Source organism: Electrona antarctica, assembly GCF_951216825.1.
Source record: "Electrona antarctica genome assembly, chromosome: 12".
In the NCBI taxonomy this organism is placed as follows: domain Eukaryota; kingdom Metazoa; phylum Chordata; class Actinopteri; order Myctophiformes; family Myctophidae; genus Electrona; species Electrona antarctica.
In genome coordinates this window covers 40,881,910-40,907,459 of record NC_136793.1, presented here as the reverse complement: position 1 = coordinate 40,907,459, position 25,550 = coordinate 40,881,910, and the positions used below count along the sequence as shown (strand labels likewise).

At 41.5% G+C, this 25,550-nt stretch overlaps 2 protein-coding genes across 3 annotated transcripts; one reads left to right on the top strand and one right to left on the bottom strand.

Moving 5' to 3' along the window:
• Nucleotides 1–2,038: 2,038 nt before the first annotated feature.
• Nucleotides 2,039–11,599, bottom strand: ggt5a (gamma-glutamyltransferase 5a; the record flags this gene model as incomplete). Its single annotated transcript, XM_079516979.1, has 13 exons — nt 2,039–3,014; nt 3,403–3,513; nt 3,734–3,840; nt 4,800–4,891; nt 5,120–5,313; nt 5,475–5,605; nt 5,789–5,935; nt 6,167–6,327; nt 6,681–6,864; nt 7,712–7,798; nt 7,928–8,055; nt 9,351–9,459; nt 11,542–11,599. 13 exons carry the CDS (start codon nt 11,597–11,599, stop codon nt 2,868–2,870), a joined length of 1,656 nt encoding a protein of 551 aa, XP_079373105.1. The 3' UTR covers nt 2,039–2,867.
• Nucleotides 10,469–23,725, top strand: asphd2 (aspartate beta-hydroxylase domain containing 2). Of its 2 annotated transcripts, none has more exons than XM_079515550.1 (4): nt 10,469–10,786; nt 12,521–13,747; nt 14,162–14,275; nt 22,571–23,725. In XM_079515550.1, exons 2-4 carry the CDS (start codon nt 12,889–12,891, stop codon nt 22,678–22,680), a joined length of 1,083 nt encoding a protein of 360 aa, XP_079371676.1. In that variant the 5' UTR covers nt 10,469–10,786; nt 12,521–12,888; the 3' UTR covers nt 22,681–23,725. The 2 variants fall into 2 exon arrangements, with proteins under 2 accessions (XP_079371676.1, XP_079371675.1); XM_079515549.1 differs by having other exon boundaries at nt 10,469–10,790.
• The last annotated feature ends 1,825 nt before the right edge of the window (nt 23,726–25,550 follow it).

Here is a 25,550-nt window from a genome sequence, read left to right as displayed (position 1 = left end):
TCGGACCAAACACTTATTTAAGCAATCAAGTAGAGGCTGCACTTATTTAAGCAATCAAGTAGCCTCTATATAAACGTTGCCCTGCTTGTGTTTCCTAGTCAGATCCTAGTAATGTGCTGTGCATTTCAAACCTGATTCCAGGCTTGTTTCTTGCTGTTTGATGGTTCCCTGGACCTTTCCTCGCCTGCTCACCCAGACTGTCTAAACCTCTGCCTTAGGTTTTACATTTCTATTTTTGTTTTACTTGGCTGGCATTAAAGACTTAGATTTTTTTTTTTACTATCCTTGCCTGTGTTGAGTCTTTTAGTACCGCTATTAATACATTTATCTTAACTATTTGTAATGTAATAAGAGACGAGCCCTAAAAGTCATGAAGTAATCAAGTAGAATAAGATATGACAGATAGGGCTGTGGGTAAACCGTACATACTACACAGTACACAAACCTCAAACTTTTACTCAGGCAAACAGTTATTCCATGTTTGTGTGAGTCATTCTCTGATCTGATTATCTTGCTCCAGCTGCTGCAAGCTCGAGCAAGAACAATAATAAAAAAAGTCCTAGAACAAAGATCTGAAATAGAACAATGCAGGTGCAGATTTACAGTGGTGATTGTAAAGAAAATAACCGTGGCCTGAAGAGATGGTTTAGGATTTGAATAAGCCTTTGAATAATCTGATTTATTGCATTTGTTAGCTGTGCCAGTGGGACTAAAAACAGTTACTTTGAAAAATCACATACTGTATAGTACATTCCAAACCACTCTACACATAGTTTACTATAGAGAAGCTAGTGAATACATTTTTGGAATGGTACTAAGGTATATCACACATATTTCCCAGGGGACTAGGGGAGACAATAGTCTTGGAAAATCCAGCAGTGTATATATATGAAACGACATGTACAAACATAACAGACACAATAGGAGACACCACATTTAATCTTCCAATTATACAAGGAAAACAAACGTTTACCATGTCCTCTGCTTGGAAGTGTGCTTGTTTCCATGGAAACATACAATTATTGATCAATTATTGGAAGTGTTTCCAGTTTTTCTAAATTATGCAGAACATATTGTACATACCAAGAATTCATCCATTCAGACATAACCGGTTCAAATGGCTGTGGTTTTAATAGACTGACTATAGCTATCTGTAAAAACATTTCTCTGGTGACATTGCTCTCCAACAGTGTTTTGGAGTTAGGAATGTAATGTTTAAGTGAATTATATATAATAAAAAAAAAGATATGACACATTACAAGGTGATTTATGACTCGAAGGAATATGTTCGCATAATATTGCATGCAGATTCATCACATTCATCTATGTGGGTGTTTTCATTCCATGCAGTTCAAAAATAGCAGTCATTTACAATTATGCAAGTTGAAAGATTGTATATTTAATTGTAGAATACTAAAAATAACACAATTTAGAATGTCAAATATATATTACAAAAATATATGATGCATTGAAGTGCATACTGTACGTAATCGTACCCTCCTGGTACAGGACTCATCTTGTCCAAAGACCAATAAAGCACACAAAAACAACATTCTGCCATTTATAAAAAACTAGACCGGTGCCCGGCTGTAGAGCAAAGTTGGAGATCCATGCCCCACCCGGCTATGCAATACCCGTTGTACCCGTGTCAGAGTACCCGTTCCACCCATCTGTCTGTGTCCCTTTTATGGCCATATAAGGAGATTTCTGTATCTGTCCCTTTATTCCTATATATATGGAGTTCTGTGCCAGGCATGCCCAAATATGGAGTGTTGTGATGTCAGGCCAGCTCCATATATGGACCCTGGGCAGGGGCCCTGTCCAGAGCCCGGGCAGAGGCCTTTTGTGGCGGTTCTTGACAACCGTGGGTCCGACCGACTCGACACCGGGCCCCTGTGGGGGTGTGGAACATGTGTGTCGAATTTGAAGTCGGTGGGGCGAACGATTCTCGAGTTACGTGGATTACAGACGTACATACGTACGTACAGACAGACAGACAGACAGAGATGTGGTGCATTTATAGTTAGATAGATAGATATATATCTAAAAGTCTCAAATGGATTACAATACATTTGATATTCTGTAACATAATAATAACATAACAATGTTCAGCCACCAAGTATCTTGCGACGTGTCATGCAACAATAATAACAGTGAACAAAGGTGTGGCTTAGTGACACTTTGAGGCTGAAGCATAAATGCTTCATTTATAGAATACTCCATCGCTACTCGGATCTCTTCCACAATCTCTGAATGCTCCAGAGACTTCCTGAGTCAGCCCTGTACAATCTGAGCAGAGGAAACTGTCATTTTCTGGTGGAAGATGGCAGTTTTTCCTTTTTTTCCTCCTCTGTAAATATAGCTGTGTATTTTTTTATGACATGTATTACTGGATTAATATTTTATGCTCTCAATTGAATACATAGGACCACAATGGGAACAGATCCCCAGGGCTCATTTGTGTTATCCTTTTAGCCAAAGTGTTACTGTACTCCCATGTTGTTTACATCTTTGACTAATAAAGTATTTAAATCAATCCAAGTTACCCGTTTCGGATTTTTGCAAAGTTCTGAAGGAGTTGAAAAATATCTTTTGGAATGATTTACCTTTCTGCTCAGAAGCAACCTAGCCATAGGCTTGACTAATTTGCAACTGATTACATTTTCACATTTTAGGACTTTTATCCGACACCTTTTTCAAAGGCAACTTACAAATCCGGATTCTCCATTGGAAACACATCTGACAGACTAAGCTTTGACACATCTTGAAGGTATTGTATGTTGCAGGTATTGTACCTGTGACCTTCCAGTTACTGTACCTGTACATATCAGTCTCTCTTAAACGTCTACTGTCAGAGGCTCTTCCTCTCAGTAACCAGCTGCTTGTCCTAGTTTCCTGGCATCTGACACAGCATGGATGCAACCACCTTCTTTCTCCACAGCATTAACTACATTGTAGAAGTACGTTGCATTTGTCTGTGTGTGTCCTAAGGCGTTGAGTGCCTTTATCACAGACTTTGGGACAGAGAAAGATGCCAGTTACATGTTAATTGTTTTATTTTAAACTCACATTGTTGAAACTGTATAGATGCAATGTGTTAACTTATAGGCCCTGACACAGTACCAAAACACCGTAAACACGGTTGTAGCCATAGTGGAGGCGGCAAGCAGATGCGTTTGATGCATCTTTCAGAAGACGGTTCTGTTTTGGAGCGTCTAACTTTGGCACAGACCATCCAAAATGAGTTGGAGCAACACAGAAAGGTAACCTCTTTATGTAAAACTTGTATTGCAGCGTATGTTTTAAAATTAAATAGACGATGTGAACAGGTGGACTCATGTGATGCGTCAGTGATGCTTTCAGTGTCAGGGCCTTATTGAATGAATGAGTGCAGTGTTGTACCTTGTCAAAATTGGGCTCAAACTTCAGTTCATTTCGAGAGTCTACGAAAACAATAGGGACAGCAATAGACTCCTCAAGAGTCTTTCCGAACCAGATGTGATTCATTAGCGTCTAGAGGAAGAGAGGCAGAGAGATTAACCTGAAGTGAAGAAATGTTACCAGGAACATATTACAATATATTGTTTGAAATGATGAACGTTAACAGATGTGTGTAACACATGTAGAGAAGAGAATTGTAAGGATTGCGTTGGCTCATTGCAATGGGGAGTTGTACTTATATTTGAATTATGTTTTGTTAAAAGAATTCAGTGTGATTGTCATGGACACCTACCGAGGCCATGCCAGTCGTGATCATGCTGCCACCTGAAGCCCCTATCACCAACGTAGTATATTCAGATTGCAACAGCGCAGGAGACATGGAGGAGGGAGGCCGCTCTCCTAAAGTAAGATCACAGAAAATCCATGACTGACCAGTACAATAACAGTATCAACACATTCACTGAATGTGAAAAGCAGAGAGCTATGCAAAGATTATTTGTATGAGGACAGAAGGAATCGCACTAAAAGGCTTAAGAAATTAATTGTTGATTTTAAGGTTCTTGGTTTGAATCACTCAACCAGATAGGGACGTGAATGACACAGCTGCCATCAAGGTGTTCTTGAGCAAGGCATTTGATCATCCCCATCTATTAATTGCAGCTGCTCATCAGTCAATAGGCTAGTTGTACAGTGCATCCCAAGGCTTAATGTTCATAAACCCAACGCAGGGAAGCTGTACCTTTACTAAAAACACCGGGACAGCTCTCCACACGTCCCAATTCTATTCTGGCTCCAAAACTATGCACTGCACTTCCCATTGCAATCAGAACTGCAGACACTCTCCCAAACTTCTGGCATAGTCTGAAAACCCACCTCTTCAGACTCCATCTTTGCCCGTAGCACTTGTAAATTAATACCTGTATGCTTCTTTCACCCCTTACAACTACTGTACTCCTCCTAGGTAAGTAGCCTTGCCGAGCCATGAGGCCCATAGGGCAGGAGCCTATCTCCTGTTTCTGTAGCGTGAGGCAGCTTGATGTACAAGTACACCCCCTGGACATGACGCTAGTATGTCGCAGGGACTTAGCCCTTAACCCTTGATGCTGAGTGTCAAGCAGGGAGGCACTGGGTCCCATTTTTAGAGTCTTTGGTATGACCCGGCCGGGGATTGAACCCCAACCTCCCAGTCTCAGGGCGGACACTCTAACCACAAGGCCACTGAGCTGGTACACTCCTCCTAGGCTGTTGATGTAAATACTTGACAGATTAGATAGAAATAAGCAGTTACAGCATGAATCACAGGCACATAAAATGTCACAATCATTCAGAATGATGGAAAAATATGTTCATCAGATTACCGGCAACAATGTGATCTGCTTTTCCACAGAAATCTGACAGCTGATTGTTGAGGATGACACCGGTGCGCGGAGAGAATACCTTTGAGCCAAATCTGTGAGTGAAAATACATTTGACACACTTGATTCTATTGCATAGCAGACATAACAGCGTATCAAAGTAGCCAATATAAGCCCAGCACACTTGGAATCTTCCTACAATCCACCAGCCACCAAAGTATTCCGCAATGACACACACACACCCACACACACACACACACACACACACACACACACACACACGTGTCGTATTCGTATATATTATTTAATGGGCCAATATTCACATGTAATTGATGCTGCTTGTGGCAGAGACAGCAGATCCATCCTCAGCCAGCACAGACACATGCGTGGTCCCCATGCTGTCTCCATGGGGTGTGATGTTATAATACTGGGGATCATGGCTCTCGTCACTGCTGATCAGTGACCTGATGCGATCAGCAAAGCTCTGCTCGGTGAAACTCTTTGCCTTTGAGAAAAGCTGAAATGAGAAGGGGGGCGGTTAAAACAACATTGGTGACACTTTACTTTAAAATCTCCTAATTCTAGTGTGTTATCCGGTTTGACTGCAGGGGAATAAAATATCCTCGGATAACACTAAACTTACATAATGTTTGTTTGTGTCTGTGTTGTGGGACTTACTGCGCCAGAGCTGAATTGTGGATCACGGATGTACTTCCTTAGGCTGTTTGCATATTTGAAAGCTTCAACATAGCGATGGTAGGTCAAAGTCCTTTGCTCACCCTCCATTGACATTGAATTGGGACTGTATCCTGCAAATAATTATTGAACACAACACAATTCATGTGTTTATCACCTTATTGTTGCAGCTGGTAAATGTGGGTCAGACTTTAATCAATTTAAATCATAATTTATCGGTTATTGTATGTTTTGTACACAGATACTGATTTTATACAAAACTGAAAACAACCAGCGGATAGGCATCGTATTTGAACCTTTCATGATGTTGAGGATGACACTTAGGATGACGCCACCTGCAGGCGGTGGGGGCACATACATCTGGTAGTCTCCCAGGGGGATGGTCAATGGATCAGTCACTGTAACATTATATGATGCCAGGTCCCCCATGCTGAGGCTGCCTCCTGGGAGGGCAAGAAGTACGAGACAAAAGGTTATACAGGTCAATGCATCTCAGCTCCAGATAATCAGTGTGGCCAATGCACCCGGGCTGTGCGTCACAGAGGCTCAGATTGATCACTGTTTTGCTTTATAGGCTGAATTATTGATGTATTCAATTGTAGATCATCTGTCAGGTTGGTCAAGATATTATATGGTTTGGAGTAGTGAACAATATGAAAGCCATCAGGAATTACCTGCTTCCTGTATGTCACGGACTAAATCCTCTGCTATTTTTCCAGTGAAAAATGCATTTGCCCCTTGGTTAGCAATGACTTCCAGTGTATCAGCCAGCTTTGGAAATTTCACAGTGTCACCAGCCTTTAGCATCTTTCCATTCTCATCTGAAAACAACTTCCTAGAAGACAATAATATGCAATGTGATCAGAATCAACATCAGTTCAATTGCCAGATTGCTAGGATTTTTCCTTTTGGCATTTGGTTCAAACACGTATTGACATCTTACAGACTTGCACTACCGTCCCCATGTACAGTTAAAATGGACGTTACAGAAATACTCCTTTATTATACTATATATTTTTTTCCAATAGATGAGTGCTTGTTAACTCCAACCCTGTAGACTTTTAAACTAGGTAGGTAATTGTATTAATGTCAGTCGCTAATTATAAAACTAGAAATTAACATCAGCAGTATGTGGGTCCCCGGTGTTAACGATCACTACAATAAATACTGTGTCGTTGTAATACTTACCGTAGCGGCAGAGTCTTGTCATCAACAAATTTGATAAAACGTCCTTGGAATTCAGGTATAGGGAAACCATCTCTAGCTAGTTTAATGGTAGGCTGAAAGAGGCTAGCCCACGGTAGTCTTCCATAAAGCACATGTGCCCGCTCATATCCTCGGAGCTCCCCTGGGACCCCAATCCATTGGCTACCTGAGAATGAATGAATGAATGAATGAATGAATGATTCATTGAATGAATGCTCAAATTAATTAATGGGTGAATCTAATGAATGAATGGGTGGGTGGGTGGCTGAGTGAGTGAGTGAGTGAGTAAATGAATAAATTAGTTGCAGACAGATCATGGGTGGATGGATGGGACAAGGAATGCAGACAGACAGACAGACAGACAGACAGACAGACAGACAGACAGACAAGGTGTAAAAGTATACGTCACAAGATAGATATAGCCATCTGAGGCGTAGCATTCCACTGTGTGTGGTCTTAGCTCAGAACATTTACAGTACATGGCCCTACTGGGGGGCCCTAGACTCAGTGTATACAACCAGACATGAACAAGGGCAGCTAAAGGACAGAAACAACACTTGTGTTGTGTGTGTGTGTGTGTGTGTGTGTGTGTGTGTGTGTGTGTGTGTGTGTGTGTGTGTGTGTGTGTGTGTGTGTGTGTCTGTGGACGGAACGGGACAGTGCAGTGCGTGCACGCTAGAACGCGTCCCCCTAGATTCAAGAGAAGACGCACCAACCTCGCGTCACCAGACTTTCCAAGACGCACCAAGTACCCAGTGGTCTAGGTTTACTGCCCCCGACCCCCCCCCCCCCCCCCCCCCCCCCATCTTCACACCGTGTCAAGTACCGTGCCGAATTCAACTGACGTGTGTGCGTGACGTTCTGTGGTACCAGTAAAAAAAAATCACCATGACACCACTGTGTGTGTGTGTGTGTGTGTGTGTGTGTGTGTGTGTGTGTGTGTGTGTGTGTGTGTGTGTGTGTGTGTGTGTGTGTGTGTGTGTAATATTATATTGGTAAGAGACCAGTACTACCTACTAAGGAGTCTGAACACCCATTCAACAGGTTGGCTTTGAATCTCTTAGGGACGGTCTCTCTTGAGTTGATGATCCTCACTTCACCTTTAAGGTAAACATGTAAAGGCACATGATGTCTAGTAACTGTTTTATGGCTAAAAAGGTTAAAAAAATAATATATTATACTAGTACTGGCACAATATGAATTGAATGATATTCTAATATATGCATTACCATTGCGATCCATCACGGTGAATATGGATCCGCCTCCAAGACCCATACTCTGTGGGTTGATAATCGAAGTGCACAGCAATGCAGCAATGGCGCCATCTACTGCTGAACCACCTTTTTGAAGGATATCCCTAAATAAGACCACAGGGGAAATTAACTTAATACATAAAGAAAATAAATAATACAATAAAAAACAGCTTTGTTAAAAACAAAACATTTACAGGAATTTTCTTCATTGATAACAGTCGAGCCATAACACAAACACAGAGGTCAAAATACAAATATTTATCAGAGCCAGGTGGGGTCTTAACACAATGGTTCTCAACCATTAATACCCCCCAAAATAATCATATTTGAACCCCCCCACACACACACACACACACACAATTCAATTCAAAGGGCTTTATTGGCATTGTGCCTACATTTTGTTTAACTCGGTTCCACAAATAAATATTGTGAAAATATGATCAGATCTACAAGCTCACATATATGCAGTTGTAGCCTTTCTTATATTGTTTGACAAATGGCCAATGTTTGACCAGTTTTTTTTGTTTATTGATTACCCTACTTTTAATGCAATAATGGTATTTTTTCTTTTCGAGTTATTAAGTCGTGTGACTTTAGAATGACTAAATCGTGTATTATGTATATAAAATTCAGCTAGAATAATTATCAAATGAATTGTGTATACATATTTTCTTATTAATATTGAAGCCAAATCAGAGTCAACATTATGTTGACTTTGATTTGGCTTCTTCAACATATATTGTTCTACAGCCTTTGTCTCATGGGCTACATTTCACACAATGAATTGAATTGAAGAAATTAAGAATTGAATACATTTTAAATGAAACCCCCCTCACTTTATTGGTTAGATGAGAACATATATTTAGGCCTATATGGAAGATTCCAAGTATAGTTTTCCAATTCAAGCTATCAACAAATCTGGGCGAGAACAGGAACTTTTTTCACATGTCTGTGCCTAAGCCTCGGTGTCTGCGTCACATTATAGGCGTAGCCTATTTGAGCGTACAAACATCGGACAAACCAATTTGTATACAATATTAGTTGCGCAATTTGCGTGCTGTAATGAAATGACATCACAGAGCGGAAAGTATGATCGGAGAGGAGTCGGACACGACGGATCATTGTGATCTACACTAGTTAAAGTCTTGTTAAACTTTAAAGTAGGCTAGCTAGATTATATAAAATATATGGAAAAACCTTTTGCGCACAGTGCGCATTAGCTCAAGTATAAGTCAGGTTCAAAACAATTATTTCAGCATAAATATGTAATCAAAATGGATATTGACAAGTAAAGACAAATGTAAAAATGTAAAAACCGACCGCCAAACATGAACAAACAATACATGAAATAATGTAGCATATAGCCAAGAAGAGGTAGCCTACAAACATGCCAACTTACCGTCCAATATTTGAACATGTTGCAGAGTCTGCTGCCACTGCTGCTCCTTTGAAAGTGTTCTTCGAACACGGTACATTTACAAGTACACAAATACACGCAATTATTGCAGCTATGCAGAGTAAAATAAAAAGGAACATTCCACATACTTTTGCCTGTGATCTCGCCATGGCTAAAGTAATAATTAAGTTACTGCAGTCTGCCAACCCAGGTTACCCAGCGCCTATAAGTCTGTCTGTCTCTGAACTGCTGGTGGCCCCGTTCTCAATATTGAGACACTGAAACGGTCTAACTCCACCCCTTGCCAGGCTTCTCTGAAGTTTACAAGAGGAATATTTTCGAAAGCCATCAACGATGGCAGCAGGCACAGTTGATAATGGTCATCATGTCTACCTCAGATATCCCAACTGGCTTATCTTGTGAGAATGAAATGTGCCACGTCAGGTACGTGTAGCCTAATATCTGGTAATTATGATCCGGGTATGTGTTAATCTAATTTATAAGTGCCCCGCCCACACCATGGCACTGGCACGAGTGTCTTTTAGTTCGAAGAACGCACATGCTGCTCGATCCTGGCCTGGGCCAGAGAGAGAAGCATTGTCTAGTAACAGCATTATCTCATCTCGATCTCTTGTTGCCTAATTTGCCTACCGGCATCAAGGTATCGTATGTTTGGTTTTGGCTGCCACATGTTTTTCCAAATAAATAGCTTATCTAGATGCACACTTCCCCAAGCAGGAACCTGTTACGTGCGAATATCTCCTCATCTCCATCTCCTACCACATGATTCGATTATATTTTGAATACAGTATTACACAATACACACACAGGCCTGCCTGTGTAGGCCTATGTTCAAAAGGCTGTGCGTAAAACACAGTATAGAGTTCAGATTTGTTGTTATTTTAGTTTTTTTGTAATAATTTTATTTTCGGTTACTTACTACTACTATAATATTATCACGACCTCACTACAGAAAAAAAATGCCGAGTGGCCGCTGCTGCTTATATGTGCGTCGTCGCGTTGCATGTTGGGAAATGTAGTATTTAGTAAAGCCAAACAACAGTCGATGGGCGAGTCACCAATAGCTCGTTGAGCCATTGGCAGCCATACGGAAGCAGGCTGCTTCGCTTGGTGCGGCTATATTTACAACAATATTCTTTAAGCTACCGACTGGAAGCTTCTTTTCTATACTTATAAGATGTTTTAAGCCGTTGGTTAAACATTTTACGTATTTTTTTGTATAGAATAAGACATGCGTCAATCTAATTTAGGATAGCCTAGGCTTCTATTGTGTGTTTTGGAAATATTTCATAGGATGTGCTATTCGCGACTGATGTCCGTCAACCTTTTGCACTGCAGTGGTGCGCAGCGCCCAGGAGAAACACCTGTATGTGCGCCTAGTACGCATCTCCTCCACTGGATACAGTAACCAATGCCGAGTAGGTATGGATGCAACAACAATGTTATTTATCATTTAAAGCCTGTGTGTTATACTTAGGCTACTTGCGGTTGCATTGCATGCCATTGTCGCGCGCCGAAAACAGCTTGGAGATCGTCGATTTTCGGCGCACGACATCGGCGCGCAACTATAGTAGACTAGAACGACAATGAAGCATTTAGTTTAGAGACAAAGACGAAACAATGGCAGGCCCTTCCAATGCGAGATGTTTAGCTACTTTGACTGAGACACAGTTTTGATCATGACATAGCTATAGTCAGTTGTTTTAGAATTGAATAGAATCATCATCTGTGGGATGATGTTTATGATGTGACATGTTGGCCTGGTGACTGCAGCGCATCACCCCATTGCATCATGGTAAACAGTTGGGTTCTTCAGAGCTTCGTTTTTTTTCTTTCCCCTTTTTTTCTTTACTCAATCGAACGACAATTATAACGGCCGTTATAAACGTTGGTGACCACCCAGGCGTTCCGTTGATAATAATCCATAGGCCGAGGAAAATGAGACTATATTGTGTGATCCATTTGACTTTCCATAGTAAATCACTGTCAGTGCTTGTTGGATCATTAAACATGAACTCTATGGTTGGAAAGCGACACCGTAGTACTACGAAGTAGGCTACAAATGAGGCGCAAGGGGACACCTATACAGAGGGATCATTATAATAGTCAAGAGATGAGATGGGTGTTTCAGATGGGTTTGTTTGTGCCTCGTAATGGTAATATCCAACGTCACCGAACTGTTCTGTAGAGGAGGGGTGTGGGGGCGTCTCACCTAATTTATAGACCTCCATCGCGCGAGGCGAGGTTGTCGCTTGCCAAAAAGAACTGTTAGTATTATTATTATTTTTTACAAGCGGTTATAGGCGTTTCATGTCAAAATGAAAGCGGCTGTGTAATATTAGCTGTCCGAGCAGGCCGTGATTTGTCAGATGTTCGAGCAGCAGGGTTGACCATTTTTGGTGAGATCAGAGACCAGAGCAGTGTGGAGTTCTTTTGCACACAATGTTGACGCATTGCATATCTCCTCATGCTTTGTCATTATAATACAATCATATGTTAATTTACATATATTTGGTAGATTGATTAGCTACACATAGCCATGCAGTTCGCCGCGCCAGAGCCCCCGAGGACCCGTTTATGCAATCCGCTCTCCGCTGAGCAGGCTGCTGTGAAAGCACATCATATGTGGGTGGATATCAACTCACTGTTTACGTTTACATAATTCGGCGTGCGTGTATGCGCACGCGCGTGGGTGCACGCGTGTGTAGACGGACGGTAGACCTACATTTAGCCTGTATGTTAAATGCAGCAGCCCGTGGGTGACTCATGGTTTTGTACAGCTCAGCGCAGGCCAGGGGTACGAGGAAAGCTGAATTTCTTTCAAAAATGTGTGTGCAGGAAAAGTGCAGTGTGGGTTTGAGTTCCATTCCAGCAGGTGTTTTTAGAGTTCACTAGGGAGGGGATATTTTCGGTTGAGTTGTTGTAGTGTCAGAATTCAGAAATTATGTAATGTATTGTGCAATCAGCTTATCTCATTCGGCATACTGCTGCTAACACAAACACAAGCTAACATGACAATTCTGCAGCCTACACACATTGTATGTTGTTAATTGCAATTGTGCCCATCACCCCCCCCCCCTCCCACCCCCATTCTCTTCTTACTCTCTCTCTCTCTCTATCTCTCAACCTCTCTCTCCCTCTCTCTCCTTCAGACCACAGATACCCTGAGGTGTGGTGTCTGTCTTCATTGGTCTAAATGTACAGTACATGAGAGGGAGCAGCACAGCCAGACACCATACCAGCGGGGAGAACCTTCCCTCATCCCTGAGTGCTGAAATGTTAATACTGGAGACTGTCACAGTGTCACATCACGTCACGTCAAGCTGTTTACTGCAGGGGGGACCGATAAGCGCTGCCGGAGATCAGGTTCAACTGAACATCGTGCATGTGTTTAAGGCCTCTCACTCAGAATCCAGACTGGCCTGTTAACTGATCCTTCATCAGCACTTTTTTGTCTTGTTTTTGTTTTTGTTTTTTTTTAATCCCTCCATCCGACTCGACGGTCTAGAGAAGAGCCAAAATGGAGTGGTCACTGGAGAGGGTGAGGGAGATGGTGGCCGGGGGGATGCAATCTATGAGGGAGTGTGAGTCCAGTGCCTTTGGCACCGCTATGTGTCTGCTGCTCCTCTTTGTGTGGTATTGTTACAGGGTGGGCCGCGAGCACAGATCCAGTCCCTTGCATGGGCGCTACAGCACAGAGTCCAGTCGTGTGGGAGGTGGTGAGTTAATCACATCAGAGGGAGGTGGGAGGGCTAAAGGGAGGCAGGCATCAACGGCGGAGGAGCAGAATGGGTTCGCCTACTGCCAATCCTCAGAGTGCTTCCGTTGCACCAGCACTGGGGAGGGTCTGAACCAGAGGCTGTACCACAGCCTGCAGGATTACGCCAAACGATACACCTGGTCGGGTATGGGAAGGGTGCATAAAGGGGTCCGTGACCAAAGTCGATATCTCACCAGCCGCCCGACCATCCAGCGGCCAGAGGTGTTCTTCCTGCCTGACCTGCCCTCAGCCCCTTTCTTCTCACGGGATGCGCAGAAACATGACGTAGAGTTGCTGGAGCGAAGTTTTCCCGCTCTCCTGGCCGAGTTTGAGAACATTTACCACCACCTTCCTGGGCGGGGGGCCTCGTCTCTCCCTCCCGGATGGAAAGCCAACAACACTCCTCAAGGGCAGTGGTGGACCTACTATTTGGTCAACCAAGGCACTCCGCTGGCACTCAATGCTAGACGGTGTCCCCGGACTTGGAGAGTGCTGGGCCAGCTGCGCACGTTCATCGCCAACAACGTGTTTGGAAATGCTTGCTTCTCTGTGCTGACACCCGGGGCTTTGATCACTGAGCACTATGGGCCAACCAACGTCAGGCTGCGCTGCCACCTCGGTAAAGGAATGAACTGTCTTGAAGGTTTCATCTGTCTTTTTTTTGTTGATCAGTGTTTCATACATGCACCTGAGCCAGGATGCCATTAAAATAGTGATATTGAATATTGCATAAGGCATTTTCCCCCACAGGGATATTTTGATTAGCATATACTACAATGTTATATGTCAAGAGGAGTTTTATCATAAAAGTATGTTGTGGAAAAAAGTAAGAATTTATCAGGCAACATTTCAAAAACACTGATCACTATCCTCAGAAATATAATTATAACGTATTACTCTCATAATAACCCATGATGTTGCCTTCATGCCATAAATAAATAAAATTGAAACAGTTGCCTGCAAATAATGGCTTATTTATTTCTATTGAAACATTGAAGACCTTTTTTTCTCCTCATTTTCTTCCTCCGCCTAGGTCTTAAAGTGCCCAATGCCTGTGAGCTGGTGGTTGGAGGAGAACCACAGTGCTGGTCTGTAGGCAGTTGTCTTCTCTTTGATGACTCCTTCCTCCACAGGGCTTTCCATGAGGGTGAGAATAATTTAAAAAGTAATTGTGGACGGTTATTTATATTTTATTGTTATTTCATTGTCTGTATATGTTGTTAAATGATTTAAAGTGCATTACAGAATATGTGTTCAATAGCAGCAGATAACCAACACAATCGTTCAGTTTGTGATAAAATTTGGTACACTTATAGCCAAAGGCATTCCAAAAAGAATTGGTTGTGGAGAGCCATCATGAATTTTCAACATGCGCCATGGCAGCCATTTTTCAAAATGGCCACCAGCAACAACTGTTTTCTTGTGAGTGATGGATTTCTTCAGACTCATTTAACATACATTGCTAAAAATGTCTTTTGGATAATTGAAAATTGTCATTGAATATTCAAGGTGACCACCATTTTTCAAGATAGAAACTGTCACTTGTATGATTGTCTGTTATGTGTGATCTAGGTGTCAAATCAGTATTTTTTTATTATGCAGAATTTAATTGTTGAACTTTGGAATTGGCCAGAAGCTTCCTTCTACCTCATAACTGAATACTGAATCTTTCAAGATGGCAGCCTATGGCCAAAATCAAAATGATAATAGAGCTCCGAAGTCTGACGTCACTTTCAGTAGAGGTCGTCAATCGCCAGGTTCATGTATTTGTTTATTTGCATTGAGATCCCCAAACGGCGATTTTAGGTCGCTTCATATAAGAACTGTGTTTGAAAAATAAACCGACCACCTCAGCGTTTCTGTCAGGGGAGTGGCTGTGCGTCGTTAATGATGTCCATTCATATTTGATACAGCCAGTTTCTAGAGAAAATGGAATTAATGTGACCGCAAAAGCCTTGAAACTACATATGAATGCAATGTCGCTGAGCATATACGTCACGCCCAGCTGTCAACATATTGCGTTCCTGAGATTCCTCGTTGACGTAAGCTCAGCTGGTGGTGACTCGACTCGTACTAACCACGATACATTATATATCAATAAAATAAAAATAAACATAATTAACGTTCAGTTTCTGTTGTGCGACGGGCTGCGGGCAGAAGCAGCCTACCCGGAAATGTAGTCTCTGGGTTGTTTGGCTCGTTTCTAACGCTTATTTTGTTACTCTTTGGGTATATTTGTACATTTCCACCTTCAGTCGATGCTTCATATCCATATGAGTGAAAAGGCCGGGGTGATCGGTTTATTTTTCAAACACAGTTCTTATATGAGGCGATCTAAAATCCCCCTATGGAGAGTACAATGCTTATAAAAACATACAGGAACCTTTGAGCTCACTGCCCTCTGCTGGTAGTAGAGGGCAGTGACGTCAGGACTTCGGTGCTCTATTGCAAGAAAATAGAGCTATAGAGCACCGAAGTCTGACGTCACTTTCAGTAGAGGGCACCAACACACAGGTTCATGTATTTTTTTATTTGCATTGAAATCTCCATAGGGCGATTTTAGGTTGCTTCATATAAGAACTGTGTTTGAAAAATAAACCGATACAGAACGTATACAGAGTGGATGTTAAAGCACAACCAGGGCACACTGGTGACACCACTGCTGTGAAATTTCCTCCTGTGGTATGTCATTTGGGGCTGAAGACACTTTCAACAGGGCATGTGTAAGCTCAGGAAACACAGCCCATACAGCCCACACAGTCTTTTTCCCATGGCCATCAAGCTTGACACAGTGTCACAACCCGTCAATGCATGGAACACTGGTAGTTTGCGTGCTTTCTCAGGCCCTAGTCCTGCTGCAATTTCATGGGCTGCTAAGTATCGGAAATTGCCTATGGTGCTGACGCTATGGTGCTGACTATGGTGCTGACTATGGTGCTGACTCTATGTCTATGGTACTGACTGGTACTGTACTGACTATGGTAAATGGGGCATGCATTTATATAGCGCCTTTATCCAAAGCGCTTCACAGAGATTGTGCTACATTCACACACACACACACACACACACACACATACACACACACACACACACACACACACACACACACACACACACACACACACACACACACACACACACACACACACACACACACACACACACACACACACACACACACACACACATTCCTTCACTGATGGCGGGGGAAACCATGCAAGAACCTGCATGGTTCTGCACTGAACCTCATTAGGGGTTCAGTGTCTTGCTCAAGGAGACTTTGACACTTTTGGGGGAGCCCAGGATCGAACCACTTCCGTCCACTCTACCTCCTGAGCCACTGCTGCCCCTATGGTGCTGCTGACTATGGGTTGTGACACTGTCAAGCCATGGGAAAAAGACTGTGTGGGTTGTATGGGCTGTGTTTCCTGAGATTACACATGCCCTGTTGAAACTGTCTTCAGCCCAAAGGACATAGAACAGGAGGTAATATGAGGCTTGTGAGATAGAAGGAAGCTTCTCAGAAATTCTAAAGTTCCTAATTCAAATTCTGCATCAAGGAAAATTTATATTTGACACAGAGATCATCCATATCTAACTGAAAAGATGGTGGCCATGAATGTTTAATTAAAATGTTCAATTATCCAAAAAATAGATTACCATATATACCATAGGTTGCAGATTACTATGAAAACCTGCAAAACCTGTCTGTCGTTCCGTCAGTCACGCCACCATATATGGCTGTCAGTCCGTCACACCCCCCATGCCAAAGCACCAGCGCTCGCCCAGCAGTCTGCCGTCACCCATGCGCCTGCGTGCACACAACCTTCCCCTTTAGAGCAAGGATAGTCGCTTCAGTGGCATGTTTCACCGTTTTAACGCTCTTTCAGCCGCCTTTGCTTCTCAATTTCGACACTGTTTTGCAGTGATTGTTGAATTTTCTTTCACTTTCTCCCTGCCGTTTGGTGCCCCCCCAAGGTTGGTGCCCTGTGCTGCAACACCTAAAGCCTGCACTTCCATTAAGCGTGCACTGCCTCCCTGCCCGGTTTCACTCCCCTGAACATGAGCCAATTGTGTTTGCATAGGCGCCCGATAAAGCCAGATGCACCATGGTGGATTCGAACCCACAATCTCCGTGGTGGTGGGCAGGAACTTTACCACTGCGCCACCTGAGCGTGCCTCTGTTTAACTAAATTAAACCAAATCAAATGAAACTAAACTGAACCTAGTAAGGTGTGCTTATAAATTATAATAGAGCACAAATCTATGTCTTGTCATGTGATGACATTGTTTTGGGCTTGTGCAAATGTATGAAAATGCACAGGACTGTCATTACATCATTATGGTGCAACCAGACTAGACAGGCCATAGCAGGCATGCCAACTTGTAGCCTTTCAGCTATACTTGCTTTGTTGAATCAGAAATATATGATCTGCCTGACTCGTGCTGATCCATTGAAAATGTTTTGGGATGGGGGTGACAAGTGAGAGCCAACCCAAAATGGAAGTGATCCCTGGAGGCAGTCGCCACTTTACAAAGCTGCAACTGCTGTATGATCGCTGTCCATGGTCCTGCTTTACAAACACAGGGAAAAGTAAAGAACCTTTTAAAGTTGAGGTGAGGTGGATGGTCTCCAATCACTGACTCACCAAAAACGATATTATATTACGGATTATACCGGATTCTTGTAGCAGTTTAACGAGCAAAAATCCAGTCCTGGTGGGTGTTAACTAGTGATCCTGAGGTAGTCACAGCTATTGATCCATTCTAAATAGCATATTTGTATTCGTTATTAATCGTTAACACGTTTTGGTAACTGGTTATGCCCATCCCTATAGTTCTTAAATATGCTTGGAAAGCACCAGAGCCGAGGTACTTTTGGTCATTCTAAAGTTAGCAGAGTTACCTCACCAGGCTATAACAGTACCTGTGGAGCGGAGGAGGATTTCATAGAATAATGTGATAGTTGTGGCTTGTTTGTTACTCTGGACAGTAGACAGTATTCTTTATAACTCTATCGTACAACAGTGTTGCATCCCAAAAATGGCCAATCTACAAACTGCAAGATATACTGTCTCTTTATTTCTTATTGCTATAATCCCAGGCTATTATATCCATCAGCAGGACATCATATACATATACACAATATCCACTAATTTAGTAATACCCAGAGAGGACCCCACAGATCCTGTGCCTGTCTTCATCCTTCACCCTTTTCATGCTTGCCTTTTTGCATGCTTTTATAGTGGACAAATCTGGACAGTGAATACATTGAAAAGTAGTGTGGCATGTTGTCATCACTATGACAAACAAGGTTCAAGGTTCAAGGTTGTCTTTATTTGTCTCCCTTGGGAGAAATTTGTCTTGGAGTCACAGCTGCATACAAATAACAGACACGTTCACATACGAAAAAAGAAAAACACCATGAAACACCCAACATACACAGAACAGAGATATTGCACACATTCCCTTGATAAAGTGCAACTAGTCAATAAAGTGCTTTCAGTCAGTAAAGTGCATTCGGCGATCTCTGATTGAGCATTTTGATTGACAGGGGAACAAAAGAGTGTTTAAATCTGTTATACACATAACGTGGAGTTCTATACCTCCTACCGGATGGCATTAGCTCGTACTCTCTGTACAACACATGCAAGGGGTCAGATATAATATTCCGAGCTTGTCTCAACACTGCTTGTTCAAAGATGACATGACGTTACATTGTTATAGCCAACTATTGCAATATGTATGCACAACGTCTGCACGAAGCTCAACAGAATTCATTGTTATGTCAGTCATTCAATGTTATGTAGGGAAATGACATGCAGGAATCAAACCAGGAACTCTGGCATTAGAGCACAAGTGGTATTGGCAGTGCTGGAATTCTTTCCATGTCTGCGATTGGCTAGTACTGGTACATCCCTTAAGACGGAGGGACAGCAGTGTCTCTATTATTGGCTAGTTAGTAGTATACAGACCACATAAGCTGGAGGGACAGGCTTTGGGCTGGCTCGTTCTGATCTACAACCTTAACTCTTTGAGAGTTTCATGGATTTCTATATAGTTTTTAGACTTCTCTATGGCAGAATGGCGTTTTTGAATGATTTATTGAAAATTCTCTGTTGTGAATGTGTGACAACGAAAGACCTTCAGAGAAAGCTTGGCTTGTCTGCTTCCAGGAAAAAAATGAACTGAGTTGATAAAATGTTTAGTTGTGGTGTTGGAAGCCATTTAAAAGAGCCTGCATTTACACTGGGTAGTGTTTCTAGGACAACAAAAAAAGTTATGACCGGTTGAAGTTTTATTTTCTAAATAACTTTTTGTCTGCTGGGCGTACATAGCCATGCAATATCTCATTTTAAAGGGTGAGTTGTCTAGTTCAATTAAAATAAAATAAAAAGTTTCTCACATGTACCACTGTAGATATTTTGCCATCTATAAATAGCATGGTCAGTCATGATCAATCTGACCTATCCAGCTAAAAGTCCCCCTAGCTCTGAAATGGAACATCATATAAACTCAATTCTTTTTTGGGGTAAAATTAGACATTCTAACGCACATTTTGATATATACCATGTTTACATAGTCTTACCAGTACCGTGTCTATTCATGCATGTATCTCAAAAACCTGTTGTGAAGAAACAGTTTTGATAAAAAACTCATCCAAGGACATTGTTTTGATATGACTTTGTGCCCATGATATGTATCAAAATATAGACTTGAATGTATACTGTATTATAACAAAAAAATCACACCTGTGTGAACTGAGTGGTGTAAGGTTTTATATAGCATGATCAGCTGTGGTCTGACGTAATGTCTGACGTAATGAAATCACACCTGGATGTGATTTCACAACTGGCTTTTTTTGCGCAGAGAAAATGACCACGGTTGCTACGGTCATCCAGTTCACCCGGGTGTGATTTAATTACGTCAGAAATTATTTTGAACATAGCAACCATGGTCATTTTTTTATGCACACAAAAGCCAGTTGTAGGAGTGGTTTACACCACTCAAAAATTGGGTTCTTACCATCTACCGTTACAGAGTAAATCACAGTTGAAACTCGCTTAGTCAAACCATAAACCTCAGACTAGTGAACAAAATAGCCATGACAGGTCTAACTCATTGTAAAAGCTTGTCTTTTATTTTTTATGACTACTAACATAATACAATTATAATAAATATTACAGAAAATAAATAGGCCTACATACAAAACAGTTGTCCCCAAACTCCCCAGTGTCCCCAAACCACTGCATTCCAGTTGTTCTTGACGGTGTGTGTGTGTGTAGGCTAAATTTAAAAAAAAACAACAACTGAAATGAATGAATGCATCCGGTTCAGTGTCGGAGAACTCCATCGCAGTCTTGACTCTTCGTCTTCATCATCATCATCATCATCATCATCATCCTCCTCCTCCGATGCCAGTTCTAAATATATAAAAATAAACATTTAGCTGTAGTCAGCCCGGCCAATAGCCAGTTGGGGGGGGGGGGGGGGGGGGGGGGGGGACGTAGGCTATCTGACATCATCGTCATCATCATCATCACACGGAGACACACTAAACAATGTACAATCATGATTGTATACAATATACAATGAATGCAATTATCATGCAAGCTCAGACGTCAATGAAACGTCATACAGATCTTATATAATACGCTACTGTTAGCTTCACTCCCCGTCCCCCCTCCGATCCTTGTAGCAACGTCATCATAACCACGCGTTGCTTCAGTAAACGATGCATGTTTGTTCTCCGTCTTTGTAGACAGTAAATAAAAGGAGCGAACATTACTCTAAAGATCAGATCGCCTATAAGGCACGCTACAATATAAAATACTTGTACTGCCATGCGTGCATGCCTGCTACGATACATTTGTACTGCACCAACCAACCGATCGACACCAACCCCCCCCTCCAGCCCTTAGCCAGCACCAATGCACCGACCAACACCATTAGCCAGCACCTTCGGTGCTGGCTAATGGCTGGGGGCCATCGTGGTGAGTCATTCTGGCGTCATGATCTGACTAGTAGTAGTAATTATCCAAGCATCTATTTGTAGCGATCATCTTATGATTTCTGATCACTATAGAAGGGCATTTTCTACAATAAGATTACCTCAAAACATTCCGGGTTGATCGTCTTCTTCAATGGTTTCCCGGTATAGCTCATCGGACGACGATGGGGAGACAATGAAAAAAGGAGGGAGGGAGCAGCGAGTCTCGCTGTAAGCACTGGACCAGGGCTACTCCGCCTGGAGAAGGCGACTGGGACGCGTATGGATCAATACTACTACCACAAAACTCGCTCAAATAAATAGTACTGCTTTCAACTTTTTCTGCTAGAAAATCGCTCGGGCGAGACGGCAAACAGGCAAAACAATGAAAACTATGAAGACTCCCTCTGCCCCCACTGTTTACAGGGGGTGGGACCAGCTTCCAATGGCAACACGTACACGTGTGTCACGTGACACGGGTTTTCTGGGTAATGTAGTTGGAATATAAGCTCAGGAATTTAAACAGCGCTTCGGAGCATATTAATATGTTTAGATTCATCAAAAACTGTGAAGACGCCAATTGGCGTCATTGATCATTTACGGAATTCTGATGAAGACGCCAATTGGCGTCTTTCATCTTCTAAGGGTTAAGAGACACAACATGTATCCCATGGCCTGATGGGGTGATTTCTCTGCAATTATTAATTCACAAATATGACATAGTTGTTGCTCTCATGAAGGCTCTTAGCTGAAACATGTAAGCATTCGTTTATTGGTGTGTATCAATAAAATAAATCCTATTTTTATATGACATTGTTTAAAAGGGTATCTTTGAAAAACAAAGAAAAGGACCTGCACACTGTCGTAAAGTCGGAAACTTGCAAAAACCGGTTTGAATTAAAAAAGAGATTTTCTTTTTTAAGTTTCCGTTGTTTTTCAAAGATACCCTTATATTATATGCACTTTTGTCCTACGCACAGGCTGTCACCAACCTTTTGAGGTGTGCATCAGCCTTTTTCTATATTGATATGAATAGTTGACAAATATTCGGGAATTGAGGCTGCTGCCAGCATGCACAAGACATGATGCAGATCAGTTTAGTACTTTGTGAGATTAGCTGCGGACAGACACAAACACACAGGGAATGCGCTCACTCACACAGACGTGGTGAATGCACCTAGCAGAGATGATGAACAAAAGTAACTGTAATGGCTCTGTCAGCTTTCAAACAAACAGACAAAACTCACTGATGCACCCAGACTTGGGCTGTACGCAGGCAAGAAGAAACCATTGTCCACAAGTTGAATACTTTTTTTGTTTGCATATTTACTTCGCCATTAAAGTGCATTACAGAACAAACAGCTTCTCTCTGTGGCATTCTCCTGGCTGGGCTTCTACAGTAACAAATAATATTAGGAATAATGTTGTTTCTATCTTTTTACCACTGTGCAGGCATTGCAGAGGACGGCCCCAGAGTGGTCTTCATGGTGGATCTCTGGCACCCAAATGTGGCTGCTGCTGAGAGACAGGCTTTAGACTACATTTTTACCCCTGGTCGCTGAGAAGAGAAGGAGACAGAGAGAGGGAGAGAGTGTGTGTGAAACGGAAACCATATCTATAAGCACTAGACAGACAAGTGAGGAACGGTGTTTGTAGGATTGGGGAGCAACTCTTTTTCAGCCTCCAGACCAATGCTCACATTCACTGAGTACATATTCTCTGTCTCATTGTGACTCTTCCTAGCAGCTATGGACTGACCAAACAATGGGCCTCTTTTATCAATCTGATTGTATGCTGCTTGTTTAACTATACATGCATGTATGTACACATACATGAAATGTGTGATTAGTTAAAAAGATGTATTTCAAAATGTAACATTTGATCACATCCAACAATCAAAGTATTTTTGCATCAAAGATCTTAGCCCAACTCTACTCACAAAAAAACATGCCACTATTTAAACAGACAATTGATCCACTTTGTAAAAGAAATCGTGATCCTGATTTTGTCATTTCAGAGTTCTCAATGTCAACGATTATGTTTCCAAATGACAGACCATGTGAGATGGTCTTTCACTTGGCAACATGGTAAACATTTCTTTATCTTTAATGGATTTCAAGTTGTGACCGAATTTAAGTCATTTTGAACAATGACCATGACTTAAAAATGATTAACCCTACCCGACATCATTAGATCGTTATAGCCCAGAAAACTATTTCTGTTCTTATTTTGAAGTAAACTAAACTACTTTGACCCTTGACCTTGAACAAGGGCCCATTTCCCACCTCCTGAAGGTTCAACTACATGAATCCTATAGCATCCTTAGACTGGACATGTCATAATAGGCAAACATTCTGCGAAAGATGGAAAACATTCTGCAAAAATAGCAGATCCACAAGCTTAGAACGCTTTGGACACGTGAGCTTGCAAATTGGCTATTATCGCTATTTGGCATACTGGTAGATGGTAAATGCTGCATTTATATAGTGCCTTTATCCAAGGCGCTTTACATAGATGCATCAATTCACACAAACATTCATACACAGATGGCGGAAGAAACCATGCAAGGCACCAAACAGCACATCAGGGGCAATTTCAACACTAACTCTTGGGCTTCGTACACACATAAAGGACGAATGTTCTGTGCTCTGCATTGAGGCTCCGCCTCAATGCTTTTCCAATGGAAGTCACATGGTTTGACCAAACATTTTTGTTTGATGCGGGGGAGGGGGGCAATCAAACACAAGTGTTTGGTCAAACCACGTGACTTCCATTGGAAAAGCATTGGGGCGGCCATGAAACACAAGCAGAGCACAGCACAGTTGTTCTTTATGTGTGTACGAAGCCTTAGGGAGCCCGAGTTCGAACAGGCAACCTTGCGGTTATCATCCAGCCACTCTACCCCTGAGCCACCGCCGCCGTGTTGGCATCTTGTTGCATCGTGTTGGCATATATCAAACTGATGAATAACAGAATATTTAATATAATTATAGTAACATAGTTATCAACAAGCTGATCATATGATAACTTGATAACTGAGGCCCAGTGTCAAACATTAAAAGCGAATGTTTACAGAATCATTCCCCATATCTGCTCATTATCCCTATGCTGGTGGTGTGAATGTTAATTGTGCTCCCCTTTCACAAGAAATGGTTAGATAAGCACATTTTTAGATAATGAAAAAAATATTCTGAGTCAGCCTGTGCTGTAAAACAAAGAAGTCTTTTGGTAAATTGACAATATTGTTGTAATTTGGTTGTATTTGATATCAGGTTTGTATTGCTGTACATAAAGTTGGAGAAGAGAAAAATTCAATTGGAGATGTTTTGAAATGATTGTCTTCAACCATGTAGTATTTGTGTTGTCTTGATTTACAGTTGCATTCCATCTTCTATTACAAAAAGAAACCCCAAACTATTGTGAAATCATTCATAGATCTGATATTCTGATTTGTATATTCTTTCATTGTTTATCAAGTGATATTTATATTGTTCGGTGAGTTGTTGTTTTTGTTTTATTCATCCATCTGTAATTTTGAAGAACCATATGGTGAAATGACCCATTCTTAAAGTCACAATCCTTAATTCCCAAAGAACAAATCATGGATCAGTGTAAAGTACTCAATTGGAAAATAGCTGTTTGCAACTTTCCATCACATCACAATTCAAGATACAGATATTTTTATTCCTAATGTTTACAAATAATATGGCACAAACTGTTTATAAAATAAATTACAAATCAGGCCTTAAAACATGAAAGAGCACTGTCAATCAACCTTAGAGTAAAAAAGAGAGACTAAGTTAGCTTTATACGTATGGTGGGTCTACCATTTTGTTTACATTTGTATTAAGGATTGGGTCTTTAAGTTGTTCTTGTAAAAACTTTGAACAATATTTATGTGAATTTAATAAATGGTGAAGTATCTTCATTCAACCAGCAGTTGTCAGAAACATCACTGGCTCTGAATAGGATAGAAAATGGAACATTGGGCTTAGAGGAGCTTTGGTTTATAAATGTTATTACATTACACATGTACAATGTGACATGTTTGGACACAGAATTCCATTCTGATCACAGGATCACGTATATCAAGAGGTATGATTTTACAATGTAAGCTTTGCTTTGCACTGAATCACTCTGCCTTTAATTTAACTCAACCTTTCAAAGTTTCAAGGGAAGTTGTACACAGCATGTTGTCTGTTTGTTTCACTGAATGAATCATAATGAACATACTGTATATGTGCCAGTGGATTCAGGAAGTGTTCAGACCGCTTTAACTTTTCCTTACTTTCACCAGGGTTGTGTTATATTTTATTTTAAATTGATAAATAAATATGCCATCAATCTACACATACAACACCCCATAATGACAGTGAAATTTATTTTTTAGAACGTTTTGCAAATTTATTAAGAATAAAAGACTTAAATATGT